Source organism: Lissotriton helveticus, chromosome 3_1 (assembly GCF_964261635.1).
Source record: "Lissotriton helveticus chromosome 3_1, aLisHel1.1, whole genome shotgun sequence".
Taxonomy (NCBI): domain Eukaryota; kingdom Metazoa; phylum Chordata; class Amphibia; order Caudata; family Salamandridae; genus Lissotriton; species Lissotriton helveticus.
In genome coordinates, this window is record NC_136061.1 from 800576035 (window position 1) to 800591031 (window position 14997).

A 14997-nucleotide genomic window follows, 5' to 3' on the forward strand; every position below is an offset into this window, starting at 1 on the left:
AGATACAAGATCTTTGGATTTTCTTCTTGCCCCAGAAACAAACCTTGACAAAGCTTTAGGAGCCCAATTATTGCCTGAGGACTCTCAGACCATTTGCAAATAAAAGTCATACTGGGCGCCACACAGGGAAGGATCAGAACTAAGTATTTGGCACCTTGGCACCTGGTGGATGCTAGATGGAGAATTCAAAACATGCATAACGAAGGAAGCAGAGGTAAACTGGGCATTGAACCAAGGTTCTGCATGTTCACATGTAATGCTTTGGGGGCACATTATAGGCAGGCTAATTAGTTACACTGTTGCCCAGAACAAAAACCAAGGAGAAGAAATGACTGTTAGATTTGGCATCAACCTGTTCACTATCCCTAGATCCCCAACTCCTCCAGAACATTGAACCACTAGTACACTAAGCTAATACAGACACTGATGGGGAAACAAGGCCAGGTTCACCAGCATCATAATGCAGGGTATACCTGTGTCGCAATAAAGCCAGTACGTTTTGCCAGTGCAGAGATGCCATCCAAAACATTTACAAAAAGAACTAATGATGGACAGAATGCAGAACAATGTCATACATTCACCCCAGTACAGAGATCTGGGCCTAAATCCGTAGTTTTTTTGCTTACCATGCCAATCCAGTTAGGACCCAGCCATATGCAAATCAGTCTTGACTCTCTTCAGCCAGGATAGCTTGATTCCAGTGGCATGGAGAGCACGGGACTCACGTCTGAGCATACCTGTCCCATGAGGGGTGACAAATGCAAAAAGCATTATTGATGGACAGAATGCAGAACAATGTCGTACATTCACCCCAATACAGAGATCTGGGCCTAAATCCATTGTTGTTTTGCTCCCCATGCCATTCCAGGTTGGACATAGCTATATGTAAATCAGTCTTGACCTTGCACCCAATGGGAACAGTCCAGCCCGAACTGCCAGGCCAGGTCCTCCCTGGACTGGAAACAAGCATCCTAGGACCGGTTTCGGGGTTTCACCCCTCTTCAGCCAGGATAGCTTGATTCAAGTGGCATGGAGAGCACAGGACTCCCGTCTGAGCATAACCGTCCCACTCGGGGTGACAAATGCAAAAAGAACTATTGATGGACAGAATGCAGAACAATGTCATACATTCACCACAATACAGAGAACTGGGCCTAAATCCATTGTTTTTTTGCTCACCATGCCAGTCCAGTTTGGACCCAGCCATATGCAAATCAGTCTTGATTCTGCGCCCAATGGGAACAGTCCACCCAGTTCAAAACATTTACAGCATTTGGCAAATGGACAGAGGTCACAGAGGTCTTTGAAGCTCAATTTCAGCAGCTAACTGTTAAGGCCTGTACCAGATGACTTACTGGAATTTGTCCGGAACCATCCAATGACACGGTTCACAAACAGCTCACAAGAATTACTAGAAGAATAAATCATTGCAGTAGGATTGTTAGAAGCTTTCAAACAGATCCATGGTGGAAAAAATGCCGGGATCCAATGGCTTTTGACAGAATTCTTTAAACAAGTAGCAAGATTTGCTAATGCTATGCTGACGATGATGATTGAAGCTCTGATGTGGGGTCATCTCCCTGTAGATTTAGGAACCACCAATGTTGGTAATGACCCTTAAACCAAACACACCACCGGACATTTGCACTTCCCAACAAGGATATTCAGTCTGTACTGGAGTGGGCGGATTGTTTTGGATTGGCGTGGGGCAGATTGGAATGGGGCAGATTGGAGTAGGCAGATTGTTTTGGATTGGAGTGCGGTGGTTTGGACTGGAGCAGATGGATTGGGGCAAACTAATTTAGGGCAGATTGGAGTGGGGCAGATTATTTTGGATCGGACTGGGGCAGATTGAAACTGGGATGGATTGGAGTGTGACAGATGGTTTGACATTGGAGTGGGGCATATTACTTTGGATTGGAGTGGGGCAGATTGTTTTGGATTGGATTGGAGTGGGGCAGATTGAAGTAGGGCAAATTGTTTTGGATTGGAGTGAAGCAGATTGGAGTGGGGCAGACTTTTAGATTAGAGTGTGGCAGACTTTTGGATTGTAGTGGGGCAGACTTTTGGATTGGACTGGGGCAGCCTTGTTTGGATTGAAGTGGGGCAAATATATTTGGATTGGAGGGGGGTAAATATTTTTGGATAGGAGTGGGGCAAACTGTTTTAGATTGGAGAGGGGCAGATGTGTTTGAATTGGAGTAGAGTAGATTGTTTTGGATTGGAGTGGGGCAGATTGTTTTGAATTGGAGTGGGCAGATTGGAGTGGGGTAAATTGGAGTGTGGTGGGTTGGGAGTATTTGAGTGTGCTATATGGGAATGGGTTGGGTTGGGCTGAGTGGTTTGGATTGTAGTGGGGTGGATTGAATTGGTATGAGTGGATTGGATTGAGTGGGAAGGATTGGTGTGGGGTGATGTGAGGTTGGGTGGATTGGGGTGTCCGGCAAGATTATGTGCTAAAGCATAATTTTAGAAATTATACATAGGAAAGAAACAATGTCGCTTTGCAATAAAATAAGCCTCATCTTTTAAGACCAGCGCCCACGTGCAAGAACAAAAGAAAACATGAGAGCAAAGTCAGAAAAGAAAATTTGGCAAAATAAAAGCAAGTTAACTATAGAAAATAAATCTTTGTAATTTTGTTTGTCCTGCTGGGCATGTTTTTGCCAGTCATTCGCCTTCTATTTGCATGGCACTAACGGTAAAGTAAAAAAAAAAAGTTCCTCAGTCACGTTGAGCGCAGCGGACAGGCACTGATTAAGTTGAATCAATCAGTGCTTGGTCCTGCTCCACAGAGAGGGACCGAAATGATGTAAGGTCTGCAGTGACAAATTACGAGTCTGTAAAGAAGAGTGCCACGCAAGGCAAGAAACGGAAAGCAATGGGCGGACTCCTCGCCTTTTTTGGTCTTAACAGTGTCCCTCAAGCGAGACGCATGCACTAGCCCACACTCTTACAGGCTCAACCCTAAAAATGACAAAAGAATGAACTAATACTATAACAAAATGTGCTGCATCATGCATCATAATTTGCCATTTCTTGCCTCATAATTTACTCAATCCTGCTACACAATCTGGCCCTCCACTACCACATAGTGGCCCTGATAAATACATATTTTTTAAATGTCATTATTAATATGTTATGTACAATGCATTGTAATGACTCACTGTACAGCCATGCATGAAAAAGCTGTGTGTGGTAGTTCATGATATTTCCTACCAACTCACAGCTAGGTGTCTTGCAACACAGTTGGTGAAAGTTATAGGGCAACTGGTGCTCCCCGATCAGAATGGCTTAACCACTTCCGTGCTCATGACGGCTTCACGCCGTCATGAGTCACAGGCGGCGTGTGCTCATGACGGCGTGGAGCCGTTATGCAACTGCCGCTCTGCCCACGCAGTACTAATTCCCCGCCTGTGCGGGTAAATTAGTGAGTGGGCGGGGTCATGACGGATCCACGCCGTCATGAGCACACGCCGCACGTGACTCTTGATGGCGTGGTGCCGTCATAAGTAATGGAGCGCTCGCCCACCCCCTAGCCCTGCCCGTGCGGTGGCGGAATTCACGCGGCGGCGAAAAGGTTAATGCTTTGATGCTCAAGCAAAAACAACAATTGATGGACAGAAGGCAGAACAATGTCATACATTCACCCCAATAAAGAGATCGGGGCCTAAATCCATCGCTTTTTTGCTCACCATGCCATTCCAGTTTGGACCCAGCCATATGCAAATCAGTCTTGACCCTGCGCCCAATGGGAGCATTCCAGTCGGACCTGCTAGGCTTGGTCCACCTTGGACTGGAAACAAGCATCCTAGGACCAGTTTCGGGCTTTCAGCCCTTATCAGCCATGATAGCTTGACTCCAGTGACATGGAGAGCACAGGAATCACGTCTGGCCATACCCATCCCACTCGGGTGACAAATGCAAAAACAACAATTGATGGACAGAATGCAGAACAATGTCATACATTCACCCCAGTACAGAGATCTGGGCCTAAATCCATCGTTTTTTTGCTCACCATGCCATTCCACTTTAAAAGACTGCTAAATCTTTTTGGCACTCTCGGGCTGGTTACGGGGTCCACTGTCCTTGATACTAATAGGCTTTTAGAGGGGTTTCAATTTTGTGGAATGGGGCCACTTTCCTACATAAAATCAATCTAGGGCACACATTCTGCCAGTATACACGCCTGTTATATTCTAACCATGCTGGCAGGAGTAAAAGTTCATGGGCACCACACAGACATTTCCATATGTAAAGGCACACATCAAGGTTGTCCACTCTTGCCTCTAGTATTTGCAGTAGCAATTGAACTGCTGCAAAGGGGATCAGGAGAGACACCCTGATGGGATCCATCGAGGGGGCTACAGGGGTGATGGGCTGTGTAGAGACAACTTCCTAAATTATCTCCACCACCCACAGGACGGAATGTGGTACCACAGCCCTCTAGATTGTTTGTGGGTTTGGTGCATTCTCTGGATTGATGGCAAACCCCTCCAAGTCAGTGGTCTACCCTGTACGCCCCTATAGTAACAGACCATGGAGACCCGAAGTGGGCTGTGGGTATGTAGATGGCAACAGAAGTCTTTAGATATCTGTTGGTGTACATTTTAAGAATGTATGGAAGCACAATCTTCTTTATCAGTTGGATAATCCATAAAGCGACTTGACCTTCTGGGCCATGCTACCTTTGTCCCTGCACGGTTGAGCGGCACATTTAAAATGGCCTCATTGCTGCATACGCTTTATCAATTACAAAATTACGCATATCTCATCAATAAGGAATGCTTCACCATTATGAATTCCGCGATTCGTAACTTTCTGTGGGGACGATGCTCCCACTGGATAGCTATGGCCAAATGTCAAAAATCTGAATATAATGGCCGAATTGGGGCCGCAAACATCCAGTCATCCTACAGGGCAGTCTGCCTGATAATCGGTAATGAATAGCTCAAAGCACATCAAAACAAGCTAGCATATGCGTTACAAGGCTGGGCAATGGGAAGCATAAGCCCCCATCTCTATGAGGGTAAGGTAAACCCCCAATTACCTCCTGCATCGAGATGCACTAAACCTCTGGCAGAAGATTGTGTTGCATAGGCTGACCCGATAAACTAACCAAAGAATCCCCACTTTGCTATGGCAATGGACTTCAAGGGGCCAGTGCTTTACAGGGCTTTTGGGCCTGGGACAATATACGTATTTCTAGGCTGGGAGATATCATGACAGGGAAACATATATGCTCATTTGCAGAACTCTGGAAACATATGACCTAGTAGTCACAGATATTTTTCCAGACCTATATATTTAGTGAAAGGGATTGGTGCAATTTTCGATGTGCAGCAAATCGATGAGAATTTACGTGGCTGATGGTGACTGGTGCTGTGTAACTAAAGTAATGTTGTGCTCTATAACAAAACTAATACTGTTCTATTTTATGCTTTTTCCTTTTAGCTACACCTGTACTGAATCCCATACAGTATTTTAAAAGCCCAGAGGGGCATATAACATTAGAATGCAAGATACACTCTTTTTTCCCCAGGGATATTGAAATACATTGGTTGAAGGATGGAGTGAGAAGGGAACAAGAAAATATTGATATCAAAACCGATCGGGGCCTTTTTTGCTGTGTTGGCAAATTCACATTTCTTCCGAGTCAGAATGACCAAGGCAAGACCGTTACGTGCAGCATTAAACATGCCAGTTTAATGGAGCCCAAAGAAGTCGCCTGGAGCATTATTCCTATCGGTAAGCTGGCACACAAATGTAGATTTTTCATGTTTTTCTACTGTCACATCAGCTTTTTCAGTAAAAGGAGATATATGTGTTGTAATGTATTTTAAATGTGATTTGGAACGTGTAGCATGTATCACACTCCCCGGGCCAGTATGTAATAGTAATTTGATGATAAAGTATGCATATGTGCAAAAGTTTCATTGGTAATATCGTAAGCGAACATTGGCGGTTGCCCTGCTTTCCCTCCCCGGGTCTTAATTGGTTGTTTACTGTTCAAAAGTTATATGTATGCTCGTTTGATCGAACACTCGGTTGAAACGATATGGTCGAGAGGAGCCAGTTGTGATGTATATATGGATTTAATATGTACAGGTACAGTTCGGTTGTACTGAGTATCAATAAAAAAAGTGTAACATATTTGGCTATATTTCCTTGCTAGACCAATGGTAGGGTAATTTATGTTATGGATAGAGATCGATATTTTTATACGTTCAAATTATCGCTATAATGTTTTGAATAATTTGTTTTGGAGATTGCCTACTGGTTCTATTGACAATGAATATATCTGCTGAATGGATTACATATGGGGAGAGCAACAAATGCAAAACATGGTGAACAGTTCACAAGAGACAGTTTGACTGAATAAATGCAAGTACTGAGGAACATTTTTTTTACCTGTTCATATTCTTTTATTGTTGGCACTATTTAGTATTCTGGTGTTAATGACAGACACTCGATTATGCACCAGTAAGATTTTGTCCTATCCATAAACTTCAAAATGCAGTAAAGGGTGTGCATGTGATGAAAAAATACTGAAGGGGAACATTACGTTGATCGCATATGCAGCAGTATGGCGGTTCAGGCTGAATAAGATTAGGGGCAGGTTAAAGGTTTAGATTTCCAGAGTGTATGTGGAAAATTAGGCTTTATTATTTTTTTTTTTACATTGGAAGGTAAAGTAGATCTTGCACTTGTAAACACAAGGCGTATTTTCCCAATACTAGATGGGCTAGTTGGAAGTGACCGTTTTTTTAAGGAAAATGATGTGTTTAGGTGTCAAATATGCTATTCGAGTATTGTTCCGTACACATATGCTGCCTGTGAAGAGCAAGGTAGGTTTGATCGGGAAACATGTCGCCTGAAGTGAGGGGTGAAGTAAAAGAGAACACTCTTTATAATGACCTGTTAAAGGCATGTGTGCTGTAGATACACGTTTTGCATAAGTCAGCCATCTAGTGTTGGGCTCAGATGATCACAAGTTGTTTTTGATCCAAGAAGTGTTCTTCGAGTCACAAGGCTGTGTGACTCCTTCTCTTGGTAATACTCTGGATGGTCATTGACACCGCCGATGGGTTTAAATGTAGTATCTTGCGCTCTAGTTCGAGATTCCTTTGGGCTCCCTTCGGTCCTTTTATATCTTTCAACGGTATTGCCTTGATTGGTATACTGTTGCGTCCCATGCACCCTTTCCGTAGGCGGTCTTCGGTTTGCTTCCTCGTCCCACGTTCCGTGCCTGGACGGGCAGAACTTCTTCATTTACAATGCTCTCAGGAAATGACGTGCTAAAGGAAGACACTTTGTTTCGTTTCTGTCCGAAGTTTCACTCCAAATACCCTCACACCGACCAACATCCCATTTGTAAATTATGCCTCTAGCCCGAGCATAGGGAACGGCACCTGTGAGGCCTGCAAATCCTTTCGGATCGAAAAGACTCTTCAGGACCGATGTGCAAGAAGACAGGAAATGCAACGCAAACAAGTGAACGATGTCCCGGACATCTTCGGTCGACAAGAGGAGGAGGAAGAAGCTTCAGCGGCACTGGAGGAATATCTTTCCATCCACGATTCCGAGTCTTAATCCGAGGAGGACTCAACCATTCTTCAGCCAGCGCAGAAGCAATGGACAGTGAGTACTTATACCCCTGATCTTAAACCCAAACTATCGGCTTTCACAGAAAAACCTCCTCACGGGCCGCCACTGCAGACGTCATGGTATGTACCTCCAGCTCGGCTCCGAAATTCAGCCTATAGCAGGGGCCTCCACCTCAATTGCATCCGATTCTACGACACCTCGATCTTCAGTCTCAGCACTGAAACAGAGACTCTGTATTTCGGAAGCAATTATTCCTTCTTTGAAAACACATCTTCCACCACCGAAATGCTTAGTTTTCAGTCCGAAATCTCATCCAGAGCCAATTCTTGAGCAATTTCATCAAAAGCTCGATCAAAAAGAAAAAAAGACTGCAAATTCAGCCTGGAACTAAGGAAATAATGATACAACCACCAAAGTAACAGACTTCTAAAAAAGCAGTTGAGTTTTGAGGAGGCATTGGACATCACTGTTCAACTTGTAAAGAAGAAAATAAAGGATGCTGCTATTTGTCCGTTGCACATTCCCATTCCTATTTCACCTATACCGCAAACATCTCCTCCACCACCTCACCCACCACATTTGTCTGAGGCAGGTAACATATCCCCTCAATCAATAGTAGAGGAAGATCAGGATATCCCAGATGATACACAACCAGGAGATCCCTGGGATGATTACGATATTGAACCTCAAGCTAACACTGACCCTGACTTATATCCCACTCTCCCATCACCGCCTGATGATGCCTCAGATTATCAGGACCTAATAGCTCGTGCAGCCACATTCCATCAGGTTCCTCTATAAAATGTCTCAATAAAGGAGTATATTCTATTTGAGACTTTGTCTAATGCACAGAGAGGCGCACAGTACTTATCATTACTCAAAGGTATGACACATCATTCGGACAACATTTTTAAACTTCCAGTCAAAGCAAGGGTAATTACTCTATATATTGCCAAAAAGTTCAAAGCTGCACCATCAGGCCTCACTTTTATTAAAGGTCAACTAACCCCAGACTCTCTGGTACTGTCAAACGCGAGGAAAATAGCTAACTCTCAAACAACTGGAGATGCATCCCCTCCAGAAAAAGAGTCCAAGCTCATAGATGCCCCTGGTAAAGGAGTTGCGACACAAGCAGCTAATCATTCGTGTATAGCCAATAGCCAGACTTTGTTAGCAAGTTATGACTGGGCCCACTGGGACAAAATGGAGGGGCTCTTCCAACACCTCTCAGAAGAGCATAGGAAAAGGGTTCAAGAAATAGCAAGTGAAGGTAAACGTATTACCAACAAAACACCAGTTTCCTATGATGTGGGCATGCATGGTTGACGGTGTCAGGATTTAAGCCTGAAGTACAGCAGGCCATACTAAATCTCCTGTTCGATAAAGAACATCTTTTTGGACCTCAAGTGGGCACAACCCTTGTAAAAATGAAGACGGACACTGATGTAGCAATGGGAGCTCTACAGTCTAACACAGACAGTGGTTCTTTTTGTAGACCCAATTACAAACAAGGTGTAAAAACAGCTACCACAGATACCTCCGGGTCACAACACAAAAATCAGGGACAAACCTCTAAATCTAGAACCTTCTACAGAGGCTGTAATAGAGGAAGACATTTTAGAGGCAGAGGCAGAGGAAAAAATACCCGTTCCTCAAATGCAATAACAAGCAATGACTTCCTTATCATTCCCCCATAACACTTAACACCTGTTGGGGGTCGTCTTCAACAGTTTCTCAACAATTGGAAACCAATCACAAAAAAGCCAATGGGTCTTGGACATTATCCAACATGGGTATTGTCTGGAGCTCATAACAACTCCTCCAAATATCCCACCTCGCAAACACAAACTATCTACTGAACATCATATCGTTCTGCAACAAGAGATAACGGCTCTGTTACAAAAGGGAGCAATAGAACCAGTTTCACGGAACAGGAGTATATTAATTATATTTCCTTATCCCCAAAAAAGATGGATCCCTATGGCCCATTGTGGATCTCAGACCATTAAATCATTATATCATATCAGAACAACTCCATGTGGTCACTCTCCAAGAGATCATTCCATTGTTACTTAAAGGGACTTCATGGCGGCTTTAGATCTAAAAGACGTCTATTTCCATGTAGCAATTGATACTACACACAGGAAATACCTTGAATTTCTATTTCAAGGGAAACATGAACAGTTCAATGTTCTACACTTTGGGATTAACACTGCACTATGAGTATTCAAAAACTGTCTAGCAGTGGTAGAAGCACATCTGCTCAGACAAAATGTTCATGTCTTCCCATATCTAGATGACTGTCTAAACAAAGCAAACAACTTCAATCTTTGCAAAATAAGCACTCAAAAACCTTTACGTTTGCTTCATCAACTAGTGTTCCCCATCATCCTACAAAAGTCTCATTAACAACCAGCCTCTACTCAGTTGTACCTAGAGGCCATGATCAACACACACTTAGGGCCCGTTTCCGATGCAATTGGGAACGGCTCTGACAATCGGTCGGAGTCGTTCTGACAGCATCGGATTTGCCCGTTCAGATTCCTTTCCAACCGACCCATTTTAAATGGGAATTCAAATCGGTTTTCCGAATGGCCTCAGATGGGCTCAGAGACCCTGTTCGCCATTGGAAAAGCCTGCGGTAATCCCTCGGCCACTCTTTCCGGTCGAGGGATTACGATGGCAGCTTCCCACTGCCTTTCTTTGATGAGGGGAGAACGGAATACCTCTAGGGTGTGGTCACAAGTCACAAACCACCCTGCTGTGGTTTTGAGTCGTGGTCACAGGTCATCGACGCAACACTTCACTGAGGAACAAGGAACAATGATATGAGATGACAAAGATCACATTTGAAGTGGCATTTTATTCGTTAAGTCTTAAGTACATCAGAAAATGCTTTTATTACCCATGCAAGTTTAACATTCCAAAGAGATCCAAGGTGCAAAAGGACTGGGATCTTTTAAAAAGGCACAATTGAAATTAGTTAGGGAAAGCAGAACACTCTATAAAGTCTAGTGCCTAGAAGCACCTTAGCTATGGAGACTATCCCAGCATAGCCTAATAGTTTAAGGGAACCTAAAATGCAAGGAATTGGGTGTGAATGGAAAATACAGAGCTTGGACAGACATTTAAAAAGACAAAAGTATTATCTGGCTTAGGAAGTCCACCACCTGAGAGAGAGGAATTGACGTCCCAAGTCAGACAATCGGCTAGCCGGAAAGCCTGCATGCAAAAGTCGCATCAGCAGAACTCTGGCTTCAGATTTGATGGTTGGGTCTGATATACCTGAAAATGCGGAACCAGGTTCTATGGTGACACACTGGCCTACGCCCATTCAGTGCAGGCGGTCTAACCACATGTGTTCTAGGACACCGGAAGGACATCTTTAAAGAACATTTTGTTACGTACATTTTAAAAGAGAACATTTTGTACATTTCTGACAAAAGAACATTTTGTTACGTACATTTCTAAAAATATATGTGAGAGCGGAACTTGCGACAGGTGCTGAGGTGCTGTGACATTTATTTCATGCAAGCTATCTTTCAAAACAATATTTCTGCAAGAGTCCAAGATGTGCCAACTTTGTACTGGCTGGGTCTGTGTACGTGTGTGTGTGGGGTGTCTTGCAATGGGGCTTGTGAAAGGCTACTGTACTTTCCAGGTTTGCTCAATTGCCTCGCTGTGTTCAGCACATCAGAAATGCACGTTTAAAACTATTTAGGCCCAGTGGATTTTGTTAACATAAGGGGGTGGCCTTTGGCCTTTGGCTTGGGCCTACAAACCCGGGATTCAGGGGATCCGTAGGATTTCATTTGCTGATTTTATATAGTGAAAATGGGTCATTTTAGCCTATTTTCAGATTTTGTCAAGTAGGGCTCACATCAGACCTTCATCCTACCAAGGTCGATAAAAAAGGCCCCTCTATCATCTTTGACGGCCTTTCCAACACAGAAAGGCATTGGGAATCTGTCTTTGGGGGCCCCCAGCAAGGCCCCATGGGTACAAGGCCACTGAATGGCAGCCTAGGGGCCACCTAAGGACCCCCCTGTTGACCCCTGCACCCGGTGGCAGGCACCCCAAGGTGTCTGCCACCGGGTGCAGGGATGAACTGCACCTTGGCTCTTTGCAATGAGAGCCTGCATTCCGTTCAGAATGCATGCTCCCATTGTAAAGAATAGGATGTTCGGTTGCATCCTACTTCCTGGACTGGAACCGATGACAGGAGGTCGTTCGGTTCCAGTTCGACATCGGAATCAGGCCCTTAGTGTTAGCATACCCAAACACAGACAGAATACACAACATAGTAACCTTATTTCATTAGTTTCAAACAGAAATTTCATTCCTGCAAAAACTTTTCCAAGACGTCTAGGCATTATGGCGTCTTGTATTTACATAGTCCTACATGCCAGACTAAATATGAAACCTCTAAAACAATGTTTCTTTCAACAATGGACTCAATCACTGGGTCAGCTTCCCAATATTCTAACAACAAATGCATCCCTAGCAGGTTGGGGAGCACATCTGAACAGCCTCACTTATTCAGGGAGTATGGGATTCCGAACACAAGAATCTCCAGAACAGTCACCTAGAGCTGCAAGCTGTTCATCTAGCGATCAAAGCATTCCTACCTCACCTTCAACCCAAGGTTGTCTTAATTCGAACAGACTTATGACAACTATGTTTTATTTACAAAGAGGGGGGACACACACTCTCCAATTATCTCACTTGGCACAGAAAAATATGGAGGTTAGCAATACATCACCACATTCACTTGTTAGCAGAACATGTCCCAGGGACAAGCAATCAAATTGTGGACTTTCTTAGCAGAACGCAACAACAAGTTCACGAATGGGAAATTCACCCCAACACTCTTCAAGCATACTTTCACAAGTGGGGGTTTCCAGAAGTAGACCTATTTGCAACAAAAGAAAAAGTTAAATGCCCACACATAGCAGGCAGGTATCCACACCATCAATCCAGGGGCAATGCTCTATGAATGAACTGGTCAGGGATATTTGTATATGCTTTTCCACCTCTCCCATTAGTTCCATTAGTAGTCAGGAAAGTCAGACAAACCTCTCTATTTATGATACTAATAGCTCCAGCATGGGCTTGACAACCATGGTCCTCAACACTCCTAAAACTGTCTCTAGTCCCACACAAGAAGCTTCCCCTCAACCTGGACCTTCTCACTCAGAACCACGGAACACTAAGACATCCCAATCCCAAGGAAATTAATCTTGCAGTTTGGTTCCTGAAGTCTTAAAATTTGGATGCCTCAATTTACCTCAAGAATGTATGAACATTAGAGGGGCTTGTAAACCTACCAATTTTATGTAGCAAAATGGAAGCGTTTTGTTATGTTCTGCCACAAACAATATGTCAATACTGTTCATGCAAAAGTGCAAACAATTCTTTTTTACCTATTGCATTTACAAAGTTCAGGATTGGCATACACCTCTATACGAATACATCTTGCAGCTATTGCAGCAGATCTACAAAATAGACAACATATGGAGGGACTTAAAAGGATAATTCCTCCTAGACTTCCACCAAATCCAGCATGGAACTTAAACATTGTCCTAACAAGACTAATGGGTCCACCTTTCAACCACTAAACTCTTGTCATTTGCAGTACCTTTCATAGAAACTTTCCTTTTTAATTGCTATGACATCTCTTGGAAGGGTCCGGGAAATACAGACATTAACTCTTGAGGGGCCTTTCATTCAAATACATTGTGACAGATTAGTGCTTCAAACTAACCCAAAATTGCTACCAAAGATAATTTCAAATTTTCATATCAATCAATCCATTGACTTGCCTGTTTTTTCCGGCAACCAGACAAGGTTGTAGAAAGGGCATTACACATGTTAGATGTCAAAAGGGCACTAATGTACTACATTGACAGAACAAAATCATTCAGAAAGAGAAAACAATTGTTTGTTGCCTTTGCTCCTCCCCGTATGGGAAAGGCAATATCTAAATCTGCCATTTCAAGATAGATAGTTAAATGCATCCAAACGTGTTATATAAAAGCTAAATGACTTCTACCTCTTCCTTCAAAAGCTCACTGCCCTAGAACGATTGGAGCTTCAATGGTTTTATTGGGGAACATTCCTATTGCTGATATTTGTAAAGCAGCAACATGGTCTACTCCACACAATTTCACAAAACATTATTGTGTGGACGTATTTGCATGCCAACACGTTAATTTTGGTCAAGTAGTACTTCAAACTCTTTTTCAAACAACTGCAACCCCCACAAGTTAAGCACTACCTAGGTAGGAGGTCTGCTTTACAGTCTATGCAAAGCATGCGTATCTACAGCACACAGGCCTTGAACGGGTTATGTTACTTACCCTGTAAACATCGGTTCTTGGCATGTAGTGCTGTGGATTCACATGCGCCAACCCTCGCCCCAATAATACTTGTAAAGGTTGCAGTTCATTTACTTTTATTCATATTTACGCATGGCCATCTTTAGATTACATATACAGTATTCTTATATTCTCACCTACCCTCAGCATAACAATCTGAAGATGGCGTAGATGACAATTCGCAGCATTACCAAGAGGAGGAGTCACACAGCCTCGTGACTCGAAGAAAACGTCTTGAAACAAAGACCACTTGTAATCATTCGAGCCCAACACTAGAAGGGGGACTTATGCAAAACATGTGAATCTACAGCACTACAAGCCAAGAACAGATGCTTACAGGGTAAGTAACATTTCTTCTTCAAGAAAGACATAACTAAATGGAAATATTAATGTTGTGTACCTCTTCCACACTGCAATCCTAAACAAGCATTGACAAAGCCAGGAGATCTGGCCTGGGCCAGTTGGTGCAAGGGCTATTTTTGTATTTTATATTGCAAGTATAAGCCATACAAATATAAATGTAAAAAGAAAACATGCTGCCTAAACTTGTGGGCTTTATTCTTTCAATAGCAATTTAACATGTGCTGGTGCCTCCTTGCAGGCATTCGTACTTAAAACTAATAAATGTGTATACACCTGTTTTAATACACTTAACTAGAAAATATGGGGTTGAAGGGTGTGTGGCTGCAGAAACACATACTCTGCATACTCCTGCCATCTGGTGTTAGAACAAAAAGAAGTTGCCAACGTCCGTGTCCAAGTTGTTTTCAAGTCACAAGACCTGTTGGGACTCGACCTTGAATTGTTTTGTTCTGCCATCTGGATCAGGTATTTGAGTGCCAGCTCTGGTATTAACAACACTTCTTCGTTTGGGACTGTGGTGCTAGCTGTCAGGACTTCAACCGTAGGGAGAAGAAAACTATAGTGAAACTCTTCAGTGTCAGTCAGAGAGTTCCTTTTCAAGAAGCTTTGACGCAACACAACCGAAGACTGCTTGCTGGGCTACAACTGG

The 14997-nt window shown here is 43.4% G+C and overlaps 1 protein-coding gene and 1 long non-coding RNA gene across 6 annotated transcripts in view; one reads left to right on the forward strand and one right to left on the reverse strand.

Annotated features, from left to right (window-relative positions):
* LOC144822965 (uncharacterized) overlaps positions 1 to 14997 on the forward strand; it is a 441318-nt gene that overhangs the window by 164121 nt on the left and 262200 nt on the right. For all 5 annotated transcript variants that reach the window (XM_078681052.1, XM_078681048.1, XM_078681050.1 and 2 more), the window contains one exon: positions 5455 to 5748. In XM_078681052.1, coding sequence (XP_078537178.1) covers positions 5455 to 5748 — 294 coding nt within the window. The remainder of the gene's footprint in view (positions 1 to 5454; positions 5749 to 14997) is intronic.
* The window catches only part of LOC144822967 (uncharacterized), a 98089-nt gene that overhangs the window by 73677 nt on the left and 9415 nt on the right, over positions 1 to 14997 (reverse strand). Inside the window, exon 2 of the long non-coding RNA XR_013608718.1 lies at positions 627 to 737. This is a non-coding gene — a long non-coding RNA (uncharacterized LOC144822967). The remainder of the gene's footprint in view (positions 1 to 626; positions 738 to 14997) is intronic.